The sequence below is a fragment of the Anser anser genome (assembly GCF_964211835.1).
Source record: "Anser anser genome assembly, chromosome: 2".
Lineage (NCBI taxonomy): Eukaryota > Metazoa > Chordata > Aves > Anseriformes > Anatidae > Anser > Anser anser.
The window spans coordinates 132,730,779-132,751,294 of NC_139721.1; the positions used below are offsets into that span (position 1 = coordinate 132,730,779).

The 20,516-nt window shown below is 36.1% G+C and overlaps 1 protein-coding gene across 33 annotated transcripts in view; it reads left to right on the top strand.

The window, feature by feature from the left end:
- Positions 1-20,516, top strand: part of DGKB (diacylglycerol kinase beta) — a 394,011-nt gene that overhangs the window by 362,540 nt on the left and 10,955 nt on the right. For 31 of the 33 annotated variants that reach the window (XR_014579916.1, XM_083824538.1, XM_083824535.1 and 28 more), the window contains 2 exons: positions 16,690-16,810; positions 18,799-18,859. Coding sequence is in view for 30 of the 33 variants with exons in the window: in XM_083824538.1 (XP_083680664.1) it covers positions 16,690-16,810; positions 18,799-18,859 (182 nt within the window). In the remaining 3 variants the exon portion in view is untranslated. Of the gene's footprint in view, positions 1-16,689; positions 16,811-17,418; positions 17,519-18,798; positions 18,860-20,516 lie in introns of those variants that run through there. The other 2 variants (XR_014579917.1, XR_014579918.1) reach the window with 2 other exon arrangements.

A 20,516-nucleotide genomic window follows, 5' to 3' on the forward strand; every position in this document is an offset into this window, starting at 1 on the left:
TATCTCAAAACTTAGCAATTAACTCTTTTCCCTCACTATTCTCCTTTTATCTTCCTCTTTGTTTTTGTTTGATTGTTTTTCATGCTATAACCAAAATAGCATTGATTAATTTTATTTTATTCTGAGAGGATACTTTTTCATTTATTCAAAAGATTTAGGACTGGGTCCGGTTTTTATTATATCTGAATATGAGTTGAGTCAAACTTTTGTTGAACTTTTTCTGTGCTTGCCTTTGAGTGAATGCTCGTTCTTAGAGTTTGATTTTGTTTGATATTCATTGCGTAAAGCAGGATGAATAGTAGTTGGACTTTTCAAATACAAACGGTAGAGGGATTATTTTTTTTTCTACACTCTTATTTTGTTTATCTGTTGAATTTGACAATATGCTTCCAGTTTAATTAAAATAAAATACCTGGAATGCTCCATTGGTTTTAGATTTTGCAACAGCTTGTTTTTTGTTTGTTGTTGTTGTTGTTTTATTTTTTTCCCAATTTAAAAATTAAATAAAATAACACAACCCTCCGAATTTTATGCTTGTATTAACTTGGCAATTCCCTTTATATTAGTTGTATACAAAACAGTTTCTTAGAAGTCAAAACACCAATATTTTTCCTTGCTTTTTAAAGCCTTTCTAACTGAACATTGCCAGAAATTATAAGAAGCTGATAACTGTCATACAATGTTACAGATGTTTCATTTTCTGCAATAAGGACTCAAATAATATTTTCAAGAACATTGATATTTTTAGCATTTTGTAACTCTAGTGACCGTTATCGAGTAAAGGCCGTGAGAAATTAGATATTTTAAAAGTAGCAAATGACAGCTTTTACAGTTATTTAATAAAGCTTTTATTCATGTGGGTTGATGGTACAATTCAATGTGTTCAACCCAACTCCTGAAGTATGATTAACATAAGCTGATATTGTAGTTAAATATTTAGGTGATGTGCAAAACATTCTTTCTCATTGACTACCTGATATTGTTGTTCTTTTTTGAAAATATCACAAGCTGTACCACTCATACCTATAAAGCAGGAAATCCCTGTTCCTTTAATTTCTCCTATTCATATAGGGGAGGATTAAAATTATGTTTAAATTTTTCATAAGTCTAATATCAATAAATGAATATTTAATGTAAGAGAAAAACAGGCATACAGAATAAACTGGTTTCAACAGCTGTGAGCAGATTTTCATCTAGTGCATGGCACACCTACCTAGGACTCTAGACTCAGAGAAATTTTATATGTTAGAAATGGATGGAAAGAGGACTATGAGTACTCATGCTTTGTTAGGAAGTCTTTTTTTTTTTTTTTTTTCCATGTAATCTGTCAGTTGTGAGATCTTCTTTCATATACCCTAAAACATTGTTCCTTTTCATTTTCAGTCAGTTGAAGCAGCTGTGTCTTTATAGCTGCAAAATGTTTGTTCACAACCAACTGCTGTTTTGTATAGCCCTTTTCATAACCAGCAAATATTTTGTTTTTCACTGTTACTCCATGTTTGTCATAACTTGTTGAGGAGAAACATTGTAACGTATCCAGTTACTCTATGACTTCTTCTTTGTCTCTTCTGGCCTGATTCCTCTGGTGATGTATGCCTAGGGTGATATACTAGAAGATCCCACTGACTGACAGATGAGACTCTGTCGGTATGGAGGTCCAACCTGAATTTTCAGAGTCCAGCAATAGGATGATCTCCTCAGGCCTTGACATCTATGTGGTTGTAAACTGAGAGTTTGGCCAAAAATATTCTAAAGATGTTTTGAAGTGTGTTTGAGATGTCCCATGAGAGGGAAACCTGATCCACTTTCAAAATGAGTCTTGAATAACCACAGCCATTTGGCCTATTATATGGTAACCCTATCAGCCATATGGTTTGTAATCTGTTGTCACAGATCCATCGGCACCCTTAAACTGTAATGTTTAAGGACAGTAATTCTTATGAGGTCTCTGGTGCTACCCTAGTCTAACAGTAGTTGCAATAATAATAATAATGTATACCATAAATATAAATGAAACATATTTATTATGCATCTGATTTTCTCTGACTGTGGAAGCTGATCAGGCTCATGACTGCTTAGCAAGGCTCCCTGGGAATCCCAGGTCCTCTAGGCATACAAGAAGTCATAGCTCAGCAATAGAACACAGAACTGGAATGAAGTGAGTTTTGTTAATGTATAATAACACTTATTTATGAAATATATTTTAAAGCAACCAACCAATTATTTCATTTATGTAGAATTGCAACATACTTTTTCCAGATGGTGTTTCATATCAGGTCAAAAAATAATGAAGGAATCTGGCATTGGAACTGAAGTAACAAGAAAAAATTATTAACTTGGGATTTAAAAATTGTTATAGCTTTTTTTTTTCTAAAAACAACCTTTTGCATTCTTTTTTGAGTCTGTTCCCTGTGGATTTATTTGTATTTATTACGTTTTTGTCACACCTTGTTAGAATTTAGCAAAGATAATTTACTGTATGGTGAAACAAACTCCCAATTCGCAGAAAAGTGTAGACTTTAAATAATTTGTCTTTTCCATTTTTAGATTATTTATTAGACATATTCAGGAGTCTTTTTTCAGTGCCTAGAGATGGAAAGAGCTGATTTAAAACTTCCAAGAGGAAGAAACAGTTTTCCAAAAATGTTTCTGAAGAAATTCCTTCAAATCACAATATATCCAGCTGTACCATAGACAACATTTCTTTTCTCTTTTGAATAGAAATTCTGGTCTTGTTAGAAGTGCTGGACAAATAAAAGACGTAGAGTTTTGATTCAAACATGTTAACAGTGCATCTACAGATCTATTCACCCTAGAATTCAAGCACAATCTTCATCACAATCCTCATATTTCCATATTTTATTTTTTTCCTCCTTTTCCCATTTTTTTTGGGGGGAACAGCTTTAGCTTTTATTGACTTCCACCTGAACTGACATGATCCACTGATTGGTTTTGTAACAGTTTTCAGCTTTAACTTCTGAAAACTTTTTCTAATTAAGAAATAAAAGATTGAACCTGAGCCACTTAATACAGAAAGAGGTCGTGGCCTCAATGTACTCTGTAGGAATTTCCCATATTTCAAAGTTTATTAAGATTGGACTTTAATAAGTACATCAGAAGTGAATGTTTTGGCATCTCCTAGCAATCACTGAAACCAACTTGTTCTTTCAGATATTTTAGGTCCTCTGCCAAATGTCACTGATATTATATGAATCAGGTATGTCACTTGAATTTGAAATAAAAATCTTAATTTTATTTTGAAGGTTGATTTTTTTTTTAAGTGACTTTTCATGAAAATTTAAAATTTCTCAGGAGAGTGGACATATTTCTCAGGAAAAAAAAAAAAGCAAAATTTCAATCCAACTTTTAGTTTCTTAGAGAGGAAAAGATTTTTCTACAGGCATTTTGATCATCTTTCAATAGATCAAAGGTATTGTTCTTCCTTTCAAGGGGAAAAAATGCTTATTTTGTTAGCCATATTTTTAAAAATACTATTAACTCTGTCCACATGATCCTAGGAAAAGCAAAACCAAAATTAAAAAAATATATAAAAATTAAAAAGGTGGCTAGGATCCAGGAATGGAAAGATTACAACCTGTCTTTTGCTATGCTAGAATCTAAAGCCAGATAAGTACTCTAATGAAATATGGAGGAAGAGGAGAGAGAATCTGATGCATACAAATGCTAGCAGTCAAAATTTCTCCAACTGTACTGAAATTTCCCTTGCACCTGGCCCTGGAGGTGTTAGCCATGCCAGTTCAGTCTCCCAACACAGATGTTCTTGTTCTACCACTTCATATGTGTAACATTTAGGTTTCTGTTTAGCTCAGCATAGCATATATAAATTCTGTAATCCAAAGACCACTCGTATATTAGTGCACCTGAATCTTCTGCTTCCTTTAATTCCCTTAAAATATTGCCAGTCTCCTTGTGCCACTGATCCTAGTGTAAAAGTGTGTCGTGAAAAAGAATGTTTAGCTACTATTACCCTGCATGAATTATAATGATTTTGTTTTTTTCAAAAATAAATCACACAGTGTATTATACAATTAAAACTGAATTTTGGATGCCTCAAATATGTAAATGCAAACCCATTTGTTGCACACAAACTTATTTATTTTGCTTTATAATTATGGTGTGTGATTTTAGAATACTACAGAAGTTACCATAGAGATAGGCCAGAATAAACAAAGCAGTTAATAGTCATGGTTGTAATTCACATGTAGTCTATTTGATAATACTGAATATACTTTCTTAAATGATTGGTTGGACAGAGACTAAAATTATGGTCCTTTAAAAATTCTGCTTATATTTCTATGTTGAAAGTAACCTGGGAAGTGAAACTTCCCAGATACTCATGAACAATCTTCTGTCCTTCCAGATTAGTTGACATATGTAACAAAAACACACAAACAAACAAAAAACAACAGCCTTCCCACCCTTATTTTCCAGTGTCTAATTGATCAATAAAATGAAAACCAACCCAGAATGATTGTTCCCAACTTGTTTTCAATATGAAGTTGCACATTCTGTTTTGAACTGGAGTTGGGACTTGCCATCCTGAAAGTTTTCTTTTTCATCTGTAGCAGTTGGCACAATGAAGAACATTAATTCTCCCTAGAATTATTGTCAAACAATATATGGCATATGTTGTACAAACAGTACCTAAAATAGAATTAATAACATAATAAACACAACAGCATGACCTGTCATGCCCCACCTAGAATACCAAGCACTAAATTATCCCCAGAAGCTTCTCAAATTCAGTCTGGACTGGAAAACTGTAATCTTATATATGTACTATTTCTATTGTTCCTAGTAAAGGAACTTAAAGATATATAATGAAGGTGAATTGGTAAAGTTGAAAACTGAAAAGCCTTTCCTGAAGTCACCCATCTAGTTGACCAAGGGAAGCCAGTGAATGTAATCTTTTTGGATTTCAGTAAAGTTTTTGATATTGTTTCCCACAGTTTCCTTCTAGACAAAAATACCCAGCATACAGCTAGATGAATACATACTACAATGGGTGAACAATTGGCCGACAGTTCAGGCTCAAAGGGGTATAGTAAATTCATAAATGACTTGGATGTAGGACTAGAAGGTTTCTGAGTAAGTTTGCAGACAATGCTAATTTAGGAGGACCTGTTGACTCTGTCAAGGGTGGAGAGGCCTGGCACAGAAATCTTGACAAATTAGAGATCTGAGCAATCACCAACAATATGAACTTTAACAAGAGCAAGTGCCAGATTCTGCACTTGGGAAGGGGTAACCCTGAATGGACATACAGACTGGGAGATGAGAGGCTGGAGAGCAGCCCCACAGGAAGGGATCTGGGTGTTTTGGTTGACGGCAAGTTGAACATGAGGCAAGCTGAACATGAGTCAACAGTGTGCTGTGGCAGTCAAAAGGGCCAAACTTATCTTAGTGTGCATCAAGTACAGCGTTACTGTCCAGTCAAAGGAAGTGATTGTCCTGCTCTACCCTGTGTTGGTGTGACCTCACCTCAAGTATTGCGTGCAGTTTTGGCCACCACAGTATAAAAGGACATAAAACTATTAGAAAACTATTAGTCCAAAAGTGGGCTATAAGGATTGTGAAGGGTCTAGAGGGCAAGATGTATGGGGAGCAGCTGAGGTCACTGGGTTTGTTCAGCCTAGAGAAGAGGAAGTCTCCTCTTGGAATGGAGTACCCATTTTGGCCTACAGCTTCCTCACAGGGGGAGTGGAGGGGCAAGCATTGATCTCTTCTCTCTGGTGACCAGCGATAGGACCCGAGGGAACGGCATGGAGCTGGGACAAGGGAGGTTAGGGCTGAATGTAATGAATATGTTCTTCACCAAGAGGGTGGTTGGGCAGTGGAACAGGCTCCCCAGGGAAGTGGCACAGAGCCTGCTGGAGTTCAAGCATTTGGACAACACTTTCAGATGTATTGTCTGATTTTTGAGTGGTACTGTGCAGGTGCAGGAGTTGGACTTAATGAACCTTGTGGGGCCCTTCCAACTCGGGATGTTCTATGAAGTGTCATCTTAGTACAAAATTTTAAGCACTCTTCAATTGTCCATATAAGATCCTAACACCATTAGAGTTACTCTCAAGATACCATCCTTTCATCTGCTTCTCTGTAGCTTCTGTGTCAGGCCTGTCAACAGTGTGTGAGTGTCCTGGAAATCCTAGGTCTCCTCTGACAGTACCAAACATATGTGATTTACTGGGGAACTAAATCAAAGATTCTTTACGTTAACTGACTGCAGGAAATTTAGGAAGATTTTCTGTTTTACTTAGATAATGTAAACACCTGCCTCAGAGTTCATTAGACATGACTTAATTCAATTGTCTCCTGTTCTTTCTATATGCAGAGAAGGTGTGGACAAAGTTTTTAGTTGAACCTGCAATCCAGATAGTTATTTAAGCATTTATTTAATGAAAATAACTTGGGTACTGAGAGAGTGGGGTCACAGAAAGGAGTCCAACCAACTGCTAAGAACTTAGGGTCTCAACAATTTCAGATAGACTATTTTGACACTCTCTCTCCTGTGGTTTCTTTCTGACTAGTACCTATCCAAATAATGACCTTGGATACTCTACCATGCTGCAGGCTCCTGTTCCAGGTGCAGTAAAAACATATAATCTTGAAAACTTTGACACAGACATTTTAGGCCATCATAAAAATTTTGATCTATGATATGTCGCTGTCTTTCAGAATGTTTTCCTGGGGTTAGGGTCTTGGTTAATAACAGAAAACTACTGTTGTTCAAACCAGTATCTATTCTTCATTCTATGATCTCCAAACACCATGGAATACCAGAACAGTAGAGGACACAAAAGGAAATGGTTCTCTTGAAGTAAAAGAATAATAATAATCTTTAGGAGGTTTATGAGTTCTTGGAACTCATTACCACTTTAAACAAAATGAGTTTTAATACTCATGTAAATGGAATCAAGATTTCTTTCTGCTGGATAACAAAACAAACAAACAACAACAAAACTCTTTGGTGGATAAATATAGGAAAAATGACATTATCAGAGTTTGCTACCCTGTAGAAAGGGAACATTTCCCCTGTTAGTACAAGTCCTCTTAGAAATGTACAAATCAAAGCTGTTTTTCATTGATCAGATTTCTACATTTCCATCAATATTACTGTATTTTTCTTTTCTAGGCTGTGGCATTTTTATAGGCTAATCAAATATCCAATATTACTGGGAGCCATTTAAAGTGAATGCCAGAACTACTAAGAAGTAATTTGAGAATTAGATCTATTTTTGTTAGTTGAAATGATCTTGACTTGCTCATATTGTATTGTACCTGATGCTCAGTAATATGAGAGTACCAATACAAATAGAAAGATATCCGGTTTTAAGTTCTTAAATATCTGTTAAAAGTGGTGAGCAGTCCAAGCACATTAAAATTCCATTTTCCCCCATACAAGTGTTTGCGGCAGATGACCCCCACTGATCTTAAATATATTTCTGTATCTGTAACTGAATAGAGGTTTTCCGTACAGCATGTTCTAATGGTACTCTGGCCTTTAGCCAACAAGCACTGAATAAGGCTATTTTTAAAATACAGAAACTGGGAACAGCTGCAGCAATCAAATTTGATAAAAACAGAGAGGAACTTTGCTTTTTTTACGGTTTGTCCAAGTTTAGACTCCTTTCATAGAACAGCTTTTGTTCTGTTGGATGAAGGGGGTATAAGAGTAACACAGTGAAATCCTTTTGAACAAATAACTTTTAAAAGAATACAGATTAAAAATAATAGGGGGCTTTCTGGTGCAGCAGTATGTTCAATGCAATTGTACCTCAAACTATTAAAAGAATAAATCTATAAAAAAGAATACATTTTGTCAGTCAAGCTTTACCATGAAAGACTTATCCATAATGATCTCCTGAAGTGGAGGATGAAACTTCTTGTTTCAAATGTTGAACATTGGTATTTAGGTATAGTTTTTGAGTTAAAGTCATTTAATTTGAATGATCCAGGGTGTGTGTGTATGTGGTTTGTTTTTTGTTTGTTTTTCTATTTTTATTCTTTCACTATTAATCAGGAAGTTTTCTTTTAAGAATTCTTCTCTCCTTCCCCTAGTAAGCTTAATAAATAAATAAATAAATAACATTTTACAAAGGCCTTCTGTGCACATCAAAAAGTTTCATAAAATATTTAATTAGGAGGACTGGTTCTTACTTGTTTGCCCTCCTACTTGAGAAACTTGTCATTCAATGATTAATGGGAGTCAGGAGATGATTATATACTCCCCCCCCCCCCCCCCCCCCCCAAAAAAAAATAAAAATCTAGTATACAGTAGTAGTTTGAGCTATATCTGTTAAACAATTCCATCAGAGGACAGTGTCTCTGTGCTGCAATGACTCAGTACAGAAGATACTGTGTGAAAACTAGGCCTCACTGAAGTCTGTGTGAATTTTGCCACTGAATTCAGCACAGCCAGGATTTTATTGATTGCATTCATTTTAAGTATCAAAAATAGCGCTCTTTCAGTTTTACCCCATTTAAGCTATTTAGAGCGTCATCAATTCAGATGGTAGAGCAAAAATGTACGGTACTTCTTGCATATGCATACATCTGGGTATATATCATATGTGTGTATGTACTCATAGGTATAAAATATGTGTGTGCTTGTCTGTGTGTTTATATATGTATAAAATATCTGTTTAGTTTGTTATCGTATGAGTATCTCACTAGGGTGGAAATTACAGCAGTGATATTTCTGCCTTTCCTCAAACTAAGAGGCAGGCTTAGCTTGTTTCATTTTATTTTAAAAACAGGGGGAAAAAAAATGAAGGCCAGAGAAAAGACTTGAGATGGGAATCAATAGTGCCATGAAATAGATATATACAGCCATATGAGTTTTTTAATGTTTACAAGCAAACTCAAATAGTCAAAACTGGGTCTGATGTTATAGACATCAGACTCAACATATATATCCTTAAAGTCAATATTAAGAGGGAGAATAGATTCTTAAAATCAGTGTTGAAATTCAGGAGTTGTCAACTTATTTCCTGTCTCTGGCAAAAATTTCATGTGTGATCTTGGCCAAGTCATAGAATCATAAGATAATTCAAATTGGAAGAGACCTCTAAAAACATCTAGTCCAACCTTTAATCTAGTACTGAAGTCCACCACTAAACCATGCTACTAAATTCTTAATCCACGCATGTCTTGAAGACCTCCAGGGATAGTGACTCAACCACTTGAAATCATGCTTAACCAATCTGATATCCTTCTGTGATGAGATGACTAGCTGGGTAGATGAGGGGAGAGAGTAGATGTGGTTTACCTTGTCTTCAGCAAAGCTTTTGACACTGTCTCCCATAACATCCTCACAGAAAAGCTCTGTAATCATGGCCTAGGTGACTGGGCAGTGAGGTGGATTGATAATTGGCTGGATGACAGAGCTCAGACCGTTGTGTTTAGTGGTGCGGAGTCTAGCTGGAGACCCGTAGCTAGCAGTGTCCCCTGAGGGTTGGGCCAAGAGGAACCTCATGAAGTTCATCAAGGGCAATTGCAGGGTCCTGCACCTAGGGAGGAATAACCCCAAACACCAGTACAGGCTGGGGGCTGACCTGATGCAGAACAACTCTGCAGAGAGAGACCTGGGAGTGCTGGTGGACAGCAGGCTGACCATGGGTCAGCAATGTGCCCTTGTGGCCAAGAAGGCCAATGGTTTCCTGGGCTGCATTCGGAAGAGTGTTGCCAGCAGGTCAAGGGAGGTGATCCTGCCCCTCTACTCAGCCCTGGTGAGGCCATACCTGGAGTATTGTGTCCATTTATGGGCTCCCCAGTACAAGAGGGACATGGAGCTACTGGAGCGTGTTCAGAGTAGGGCTACAAAGATGATTAGAGGACTGGAACACCTGTTGTACAAGGACATGCTGAGCAAACTGGGCATGTTTACCCTGGAAAAGAGAAAACTGAGGGAAGACCTCATCAGTGTGTATAAATATATGAGGGGAGGGTGTCAAGAAGATGAAGACAGTCTCTTTTCAGTTGCGCCCGGGACAAGAGGCAATGGGCACAAACTGAAGGACAGGAAATTCTGGCTGAATATGAAGGGGGACTTCTTTATTGTGAGGGTGACAGAGCACTGGCACAGGCTGCCCAGAGAGGTTGTGGAGTCTCCATCTCTGGAGATATTCAAAACCTGCCTAGATGCCATTCTGTGCAATGTGCTCTAGGTGATCCCGCTCAGCAGGGGGTTTGGACAAGATGATCTTCAAAGGTCCCTTCCAACCCTGGCCATTCTGTGATTCTGTGATTCCCTGGGCAGCCTATTCCAATGCCACACATCCCTTTCAATAAAGAAATTTTTCCTAATATCCAACCTAAACCTCCCCTAGTGCAACTTGAGGCCATTTCCCCTCAACTTATCAGTTGGTGCTTAGAAGAGCCTGATCCCCACTGTGATGCAACCTTCTTTAAGGTAAGTGTACAGTACAATAAGGTCTCCCTCGAGCCTTCTTTTCTCTAAGCTAAACAAACCCAGGTCCCTTAGCCACTCCTCATAAGACTTATTTTCTAGACCCTTCACCTGCTTCATTACCCTTCTTTGAACATGCTCCAGCACCTTGATGTCCTTCTTGTAGTGATCGTGCGGCCTCACCAGAGCTGAGTACAGAGTGACAATCACTTCCCTAGTACTGCTGGCCACGGTGTTGTATTCTGATACAAGCCAGGATGCTGTTGGCCTTCTTGGCCACCTGAGCACACTGCTGGCTCATATTCAGCCACTTGACCAATAACCCCAGGTCCTTTTCTGCCAGGCAGCTTTTCAGCCACTCTTCCCTGAGCCTGTAGCATTGCATGGGGTTGTTGTGCCCCAAGCACAGGACCCAGCACTTAGCCTTGTTGAACTCCATATGATTGGCATCAGCCCATCAGTCCAGCCTATCTAGATCCCTCTGCAGAGTCCTTCTACCCTCAAGCAGATTAACACTCATGCCTAACTTTGCCTTACTTTGCTGAAGTCAAACTCATGCTTTTAACTTTACATAGTAACATAAAAAATATTAGTTCTTGTGGGTCTACACACAATATATCCAGCTGAGAACAAATCTTTTGCATGACCTAAATCTCTCGATGTACAATTTTCACTTTGTAACATGGATATAATAATATTTTTCCCCATGCTTTTTTTTTTTTATTTGTCTATATTATAAATTCTTGGATATAAAAGCTATTTCTTGTTATATGTCTGTGAATCAGTAAGTTATCAGAGCCTTGACATCATCTGGACCTCTAGGTACAACTCTGATATAATCAATCATATACATTGAGGCATACGTTACTTCAGGTAGATTCTCAGGTAGCATAAGTTAAAAAAAAAATAGATGTATGGATTGGTCTTGATTTACTGATTTCTGGAAACCAGGAACATAGAAAAAGCTGTTTATCTGAAATCATGAGTACTGTGACATTAAATCATTAAATGCATCTTTAGCATTGTATACAACAGTCATGGAAATGACCCCACATTCCTGCATATCGGGAAACTGTAGTTTTAATACATGCAGTGTTCTGAGAAGATACTGAAGCATTCATGTGGTGCAGAGCATTGAGCTCAGCAGGTTTTCAAGGATTCTCTGGCATCACACCAGTTTTCATATTCTTATCCAGTATTTTAACTGGAACCAAAAAAAAATCCAGTGTGATGATTACTAGGATTTGATTACATTTAGCAATGGAGGAACCCTTTCTCTCTGAAGACAAACTGCTGCCAGAGACAGATTTACCACTGACCAACAATGTTTTTATGCAAATGTGCCTGAGTGAGCGCAGTAACCCCAAATTATAAGAGTCATTCAATCTCTTGCCAGGACAGCAATATTTATATATTGCAAAGATAAATTGGATATCAAACCAGTTCCATTACATAGGGAAAGTTCTCTATGTAAATCAGCATTTCTAATCATGTTTCTTTCCACCCCCTACCCCACTTTGCTTTCCTTCCTTTATCTTCAAAGATGAATTCCAAATGTGTTTTTCCATTGTGTATTCACTTTGAATATTGAAGTGTTCAGCTAATGCCAAGCTAATGGATAATGTAAACTCCTCACTAGGAAACTTTAAAGCCTCGAAGTGTTTCTTCATGCCCTGGGAAGTATAAAGGGATCATATTAATGTACAGTGCTTCGTCTGCTCTTGTGCAAGTTTCTGTTTGGACTTCTATTCCTCCTGCTGTCTGATGGGAGGAAATGGGCAGTAATCTCCCTAGAGACTTTATTCCCCCATCAGGAATGAGTGCAAGGGGTCAGATGCCCCTCTGCATGCTAGTCACCATCTGCTGACAGCAGCGCTCCCCCGGGAGAGCAGGCTTTGTTTACTGATGGGGCTAATATGAGGAGACACGTGAAGTCGTTTGGTTTGTGGAAGAGGGCAGGAGAGGCACGGTGCTGTGAAAACATTCCCACACACTCTAATGGCTCATTCACATAGAAAACAAGAGAGAGCCTTCAGCTCTTTCACATAGCTCAGAGCAGAACAAACCGACTCCAGAACCCCAAGGCACCAGTCAAAAAACACTTTACTAATGCACTGAGATGCTCTCCATAATAGCTTACCTATGAGACCTCAGCTCTCATTTAGGCAACTAAATGACTTGGTTAGATTGAAAAGCTGCTTGGTATAGCATTGTTGCCATTGTTTGCTGTTAGTTCCTAAACTTTTTTTTAAAAAAAACGTAACCTTTGGTCTCCTAAACCTACAACATCCTAAAACTGGTTATAATAGCTGAAACGTGCATTGGAGCACATAGAAAACATTACCAGTACAGTTACCAATCTATTTTATCTTTAGAATAAAATGTATAGAACATAGAAGAAATAAAACCTGCCTAGAAATACAACCTGTCTAAAAAGAAATATGTGTTGTTTTGGTTTATTTCTCTGTATTTGGTAGACACACACACACACATACAGATGTGTGTAATTTTAGAGTACAATTTAGGGAAACAAGTGAGTTTCTGAATTAGATTCCAGGCATAGTTGGAACATGTCATAGGAAAGTCCATGTTACAAGCCGTTTTAAGTGATGACTGATGTTTAATGAGCAACAGCATTCATTATTTGAACTACAATTTAATAAAACTATAAGAAGGCAACAATAACAGTGCCACAAAGTCAACACACATGGTCATGTATGTCAGTATCTGACCTCTGACACCAGCCTGCATAGCATGATTAGAAATAAAGCATAAGAGGGCAGACTTACAGTAATCCTTCCTTTAAGATATCTTACAATATCTTTTTTTGATTTAGGGAGTTTCGAGGTCTAGTATGGCATCATGATTTAACACTGTATTATGTAAACAGGATTTCCTGTTTGTTCTAGAAGTGCTATGAATCTCCTTAGATTTTTTTTTTTTTGAGAAATACTAAGTAACAGTACTGTCTTCACCTAATCCATGCTATTCATGATTTCCTCTACCTGTTGTTTTTCCTCCACATATTTCTTTTCTTTCTTAAGGGTCCTAGTCTAATTTCTTTTCATACAGAAGCTGTTCTTTTTGTTACCATGTTTGTTGCCCTTTATCATTTCCATTTGTTTTATATCTTTCTGTGCCTTGTTGATCAGACCATAGCCACAAACTCTATACTTCATGGAGGTCCCAATCATAATGTAAAATAGGTGTTTTGCTTTTTGTTTGTTTTTATATCATTATTGAGCATTGAGCAGATATTTTCATAGAAATTACCACAGTAAATCCATAATCTTAATTTCTGCAGGACAACATTAATTGTAACCCAGCGCTAATTGTAACCCAGTATATGTGGACAGACACACACACACACACATTTGTTTTTAAATATACATGCATGATGCAAGCTACATATATATCATTAGCTCTGTCAGTTAGCTCTGTTTCCTTTCATGGACATTAAGTTGCATGTACTGAATTTTCTGCCTTCTTATTGCCCATCACTCTGTACTGTGAAATTCCTAAACTTTTTTATTAATTGACCTTTTTGTTTACTTTGCTGAATCCTCAGTAATTTGCTAACTACTTCTATTCCCAGATAATTTAGGGGAATATGTTGAGCAGTACAGAGCCCAGCACAGATCCTTTTGAGAAATCAGTGATACCCTTCTACCAGAATGAAGAATGACTTCCCCTTTCCTATCTTTTAATTTAAAAGAAGACTTGACCTCTTTTAAGAGAGCTTAGTTTCTTTCAGAGTCATTGGTGAGGAACTTTTAAGAAGAAATGCAACCCATGCATTGGATTTATATTCAACCAGTGTATCCATACCCACATCTTTGAAGAAATGGATGAAAATATCCACATTCCTTTTTCCACTTTTGTTTACTCTAAATTCTTATCAAAGTCAATACAGCTCAAGGATTTGTTGAAATGGATGTGGCTATGCAAAGCCATCAGGTCAAATATATTAACTAACTTAACTAACCCTAAGTTAAGTTTTCCAAGTAATTGTTTGTTACATTTGCTTTAGTTTTTACTGCTTCTGAAAGGATGCTATGTCTAATTTAAGTTTGATTCTAAAAATATTCATATTTAGCCTAAAATAACGCCACTTAGTGAATGTGCCATGGCATATGTAAAGCTTAGAAAAGGCTTCACTTTTCTGAGAATTAAAAGTATTATTCTGTTCAATCTTCCAGTGTTTAATACACTACATTTTTGGAAATGTGTGGTATGGCTCAAAGGGCAGGATTTGGCCCTTTGTTACCTAGTGTTACTGGCACTAGTCTCCTAGCTATTGAAGAATGATGCATCAAATTTATATCACTGCAAATGTCACTATTCTGAATCTTGCATATGTTGCCTGAGCTGTCAGTAATAAAAATCTGTTCTTAATTATTCTCCCATTTAAAAAATAATAATTTTCTAGTAACCCAGTGAAATGGAATTTGATGTTCTCTTTGGCTAGAAACATTTGAATGTTTTTAATCTATAAAGTTTAGTGTGCTTTTGCAAATTAGTAGGACTTTCCCATTTAAATCGATTTGATTAACAACGAAAGCAGAATTTGTTTAAATCTCAGTTAAGTTTAAAAGTGCATAAGTAACTTAAGGAAAACATTTAAAGAGAATACTATCTTTAAAACAATTCAACAGAAAGCCAGACATACAAAATTGGGTTTATGAGTGGTATAGGGATGCAAACTATAAAAATGCATAGTTAAAATTAATCATGTTACATATTTTAAACTTTTGTCCATCTTGTTCTTCTTCCTTAATAGCAAAGAATAGAGTTTGGTTTTGCTTCATTAATGTTATGTGGAACTAATTTCACTGTGAAGAGAAATTGGAAATAGTGAAGAATGTTAAGAAAACTGGAGGCATTGGATAGCATCAGATTTTCTGGTTGGAAGCAGAAATATCCAGACCATAAATCCTATTTGCTTTTAATACTTTTTTTCTTTTTTTTTTTTCTATTACAGTACTTCTTTCAGTTAATTACCTTCATTCAAAGCCCAAAGAAGTGAAGAGAAAAGACTCCATTTGAAACTTTAGACTAGCCTCATAGATATGATAATTAGCATGGAATTCTACCTTCATTAAAGGTTGAAGGGTTTAAAATACACAAAGAGTAATGTGCTCTCCTTTCTTTGTTTTTTCAATGTGATGATAGACTTGAACATTTTAGCTCATCACTCTGCTTCACCGAATAACATCTTTTGGAAACATGGGTATTAACAGCCAATCTATAAAACACACATAATATACAGCTGAAAAAACATTTCTTTTTCTTGTCCATCTGGTCTTGGCAACATGTATTTAAACCACAGCATATAAAACATGTTATACAAAACACTCTAGTTGATTCTGGATAATATTTCAATACCTTGCTTGGTTGCTTCTAAAACCAGACTGCTATAATACTGTTTAAGTTTCTGGTTGTATCTCTTTGTCCAAAATTCTAGACAAAATTTGTTCTTGCTCCTTGAAGTCGAGCAAACTAAGATGTATTTTGCCAGACACATTATTAAAATATTTTTGGAAGTTTAATGCCAAAAAGCTATGTAATCAGAAAGCAGCACGAAACATACTATGGAAAGCTAGACGAATATTTGCTGATAAGAATTTTTTTCTGCCCTTTTTGCATTTAATCTGTGCACTAATTGAGGCAAAAATCCAATGGAAAAAAAAAAAAAAAGTGGTCCCATAAACAATGACTGTAATAATGTATGTACACAAGGACTGAATTAGAGTTGTACACATTGTCTGGAGAGAGATTCTAGCAGTATATTGGGCAGTGATTCTTCCTATACTGGATTTTAAATATCTGTTGAAACAATAAACATACATATAAAAAGTGTAAGTTTCTAAACTATGAACACTTCATTTTTTAGTATTTCCAATTTTGATATTTTCCTGTAGTTCCTATTTTATCATATGCTAAAATTCTTTATTCTGTATGTATGTATGTATTAAAATAAACCATTGAGATTATTACTGTAGTTTAGAATTACTGTAGTTTAGAATTATTTTGGTCAGGATGTTTTAGAATGGTGTGACAACAGGCCCAGATGTGCCCAAACTTAAATCTGTAATCATTTAGAAATCACTGTCTAAACCATTTTCACCTGTTCTGTTCACCTCATCTTTTATCTATTACCAGCTGGCCTTCTGTCCAGTTTGCTAGTTCTTGCTAGTTAGGATGACCACTGTCAAAATCACGGCAAGACCAAATGCGATTTTTTTCAACTTTTTCAGATCTTAGTGACCAGCTTATGGAAGTAGTTGGTCTGGAAGGAGCCATGGAGATGGGTCAGATATATACAGGTCTGAAAAGTGCTGGAAGACGGCTTGCCCAGTGTTCATCTGTTGTCATCAGGTATTGTCAGCTTTAATTTGCACTGCACTGTTGTAGTGAAACAGTAAAGATTTATATATTATTAGTTACACTTTCTTTGGTAGCTTAATAGTCATAAATACTGTAGTTAATGTTTATTAAAATATCATTTTATATATTAAATTTATTCTGTCCATATTCTATGTCCATACATCTTCCTGCGTTTAAGTGTGTTGGAAGGAAGGAAGGAAGGAAAGAAGTGTTTAGATTCAATTTTTACATGTTATATTCAGCTGTCATTTCATTCTTTGAAGAAATATTGTTAAGCAGTTGGAGAAGAAGGAGTAAGGCAGAAACTTGGACTTTATTATTGACATACATTCTATGCAGTTTAGAGCAAAAAGACATCTAACATTACTTTAATGACACATTTTAACCCATTTGTAATGCATTCCTCCTCAGAGAATAGTATCATGTAATTAGTATTTGTAAACCATTTTTTATCCGTAGAAGTCAAAGTGCTCTGTTTTTTAATTTATTTGTTATTTATTGAATACTGACAAGCCGTTGTTAATAAATGTGCTGGTATGTGTTAGCTGTGAACAGTGGAGCAGGCTAATTTAGTTGTGTTTTATCATCTACTATGCTAGAAATGACCTGTACATTTACAATAGAGGAAAGATGGATTCGATCTTAACAAGAAGATAACTATTCTAACTTTGGATCAGATGAGGGCTGGAAAAGAGAGAGGTATTCAACTCTTCATCAGTGAAGAATTTTTCAGGAAGAAGAATTTTCTGAAATTTTCTGAAATCTAAATAAAATCGTAAGCTAAATAATGATAAGACCAAGAAGACTAAAATAAGACATAAAATAAGGTAATTAACATAAGAGTAGCAATCAAAACTTTAAGAAAGTAAGTAGGATTTCCTGATGTTCGTGGCATATTTTTAAGACTATTCTCAAGGACTGAGTGATGTTGGCTTCAAAGTGCTCTTTCATGAGGATTAGGAAGAGAAATGAGGATGCTGAGGCATTCCAAACTTTTCTGGATACTGAGAAATATTTTTTATAATCACAAGTGAGCAAGACCACAACTGCAAAAGAACCAGAACCCTTCCAAACCTAAAAAATTAGAGCTCATTGAATGTTCTTCCTTTCCTCCACTTATGGCTGTAGATGACAGTGGTTAATCCCACAAACTGCTAGTCATTTTTAAATAATGTCCAAGTCAGAGTTTCCAACTGTGAGGTCAAATGACTCATTTTTCCACTATGAGAATTATCTGCTTCATGTTATCTTGAATAGTCCTGTATGCAAACTATTATAACACAGAAATAGGGGTGGAAAAGAACATCCAAAAGATCATTCTTTTTTTTTTTTTTTTTTCCCCAGTCATTTTTCTATACTTTTCTAAATATGGTGCTAGAAAATAGACATGGAACAATCTAAACCTTTATGTTAAAATCAGTGAGACTTTACTAACAATTTAAATTTATAACATAGTATATTAAAGCCTCTGAACACAGTATAACAGTCAGTTGTTAGTGCTCTAACTCAGTTAAATACAAGTGTAAAAGTGTGTTTTATTATTCTAATAAACAGCAATAATAGAGCTAAGATTTATTTCTCCCTTTCTTTATAGCAGTCGGTCCAAATCATTAAAAATAGCAAGGCGTTTCTTTGTGTTTTCAGTGAATAAGGTTTATTCCTGAAGTTCTTGCATAATTCTCTCTTTATTTCACAAATTGCAGAGTATTCTCCCATGAGAGTAGTGTATTTCTAGCAAGACGTTTGAATATTTGCAATGTTTTTAGTTTGTGTGTTCAAAATAAAACTAAGGCTTGTTCATGCTGCCTTTTTTGACTAGGTTACTTTTGTAAGCATGTTGGGTCGTGCTGGAGATTACATAGAAGCTTGGGGTAAATCAAGTATTATATGTGTGTGCCACCGCATGTGTCTTCTTAAAAAATCCATTTATCAGGTTTGTCTAGTTACTTTTGCTTATACTGTGAAATATATCGCTTTAGGACCAGCAAGTCACTGCCTATGCAGATAGATGGGGAACCCTGGATGCAAACCCCTTGCACGGTAAGTATACTGTTATCTCTGAGGAAAAGAAAAGAAAAGGAAAAAAAAATAATGATTTTTTTTTTTTGCAATTGCAAAATTACAGTAGTCAGATATATTTACTTATTTATTTAGTTTCAATTCTTCGATGAAAGAAACAGAATCTTTCAATTTAAACCTTGTCATTGGCATTAGCTCAATTGCTTAAGAAATGTGTTCACATGCTGTTATTATGAAGTTCAACACCCACTGCATTTTCAATGCATCATGCTGTTTTTTCTACAGGTTGGGATGGAATAAAAGGCAGTTATTTCAAAAGTTTGGAAAATGTTCAGAGGGTGCAGTTCAGGCATCGCTTTACCCGTTGTGGTCATTCATTTGTGATGCTGTATTAGTTTTATAGTCTCTTGCTGTATTGCTGAGGAAGAATCAATGTGAGTTTTGATGCTAATATGCACAAGTAATTATCCCTTAAAAACGAAGGCATATTTTCCATTTAAGAGTTCATATCAAGAACATTTTATTTAAAGCTGAAGCCTTGATGATGCTGATTGAATTATACAACAGAAATAATAATTAAAAATTCCTTGCAATTTAAAGAAGTGAAGACTCTTGCACTATCATAGAGCGTTTCAATCCCCACATGTATCAATTGAGGGCAACTTAGCGGGAAAGAGAAATCCATTCCTCCAGATAGGAAGGATCTTGTTCAGAGCTGGTTCTTTGAGGAACTCCAGTTGTTCTGTTCAACTGAGTGGACAATGCAAGAAAGGTAGAACGCTGAGATCTCTCCCTTGCCGTCTGTCTCTGATATATTATAGAGGGTAACCAAGCAGTTCCAGATGTTGAAGAAGCCTAAGCTTTTCACTGTTGAATATAGTCACAGTAATGTGTTTTATGTGCAATTTTACTAATTTTTACTTAAGAAAACTTGAGTTTTTAGGTAGATGAGTTTCTATCACCTTACAGTGCATAAGTCTGATGAACCAGTAATGTGACAAGAAAGAAAGTGTCCCACTACAGAAGGGAGTAATTCTCCAAACCTGGGTCCTGGATCACTTTCATGATCTTCATCTATAGTAAAGGCAACATGAAAAAGTAAAAGGGAGCACCTTCAGTAAGGTGCTAACAGGCGTGGGAGCTGATAAAGTATGGGCTAGGATGAAAGTAAAGGGTTATGATAGTCCATGTTTGCCTGATATTCTGTAGTGAACAGGAGAGAGCATGCCTAAACTCTAATTCTCTCTGGTAAGCTCTCAGATACTGCAATGAGAGGGGAACCATGTGAATGCACAGTATGTGAAGGCAAAACAGTGGGAATTTTGAGGTTTATTCCAAAAAACCTTTTGGAATTAAGAGATATCATTATCTTTACTTCTTCTTCAGCAATGGCTCAGTGCAGAGCAACAGTACTGTATCCAGTATTTACTTGTTCGAGAAAAAGATGTAATTTTTCAGTTGCCAGATTACAGAAGAGAATTTATGGAAGGATGCTGGCAACAACATGTGCTTTTTTTCATCTTGATTGCTTGCTCTGTACAAAATCCCTGCTATCTGATTGATAATACTAGCAGAAGCTGCCTGCACGATAGAGGACAAACCTGGAAAAAGAGACAGTTCGTACATTTCAATTACTGCCTTAAGGAAACAGCAAATTATTACTGATAATTACTACTGT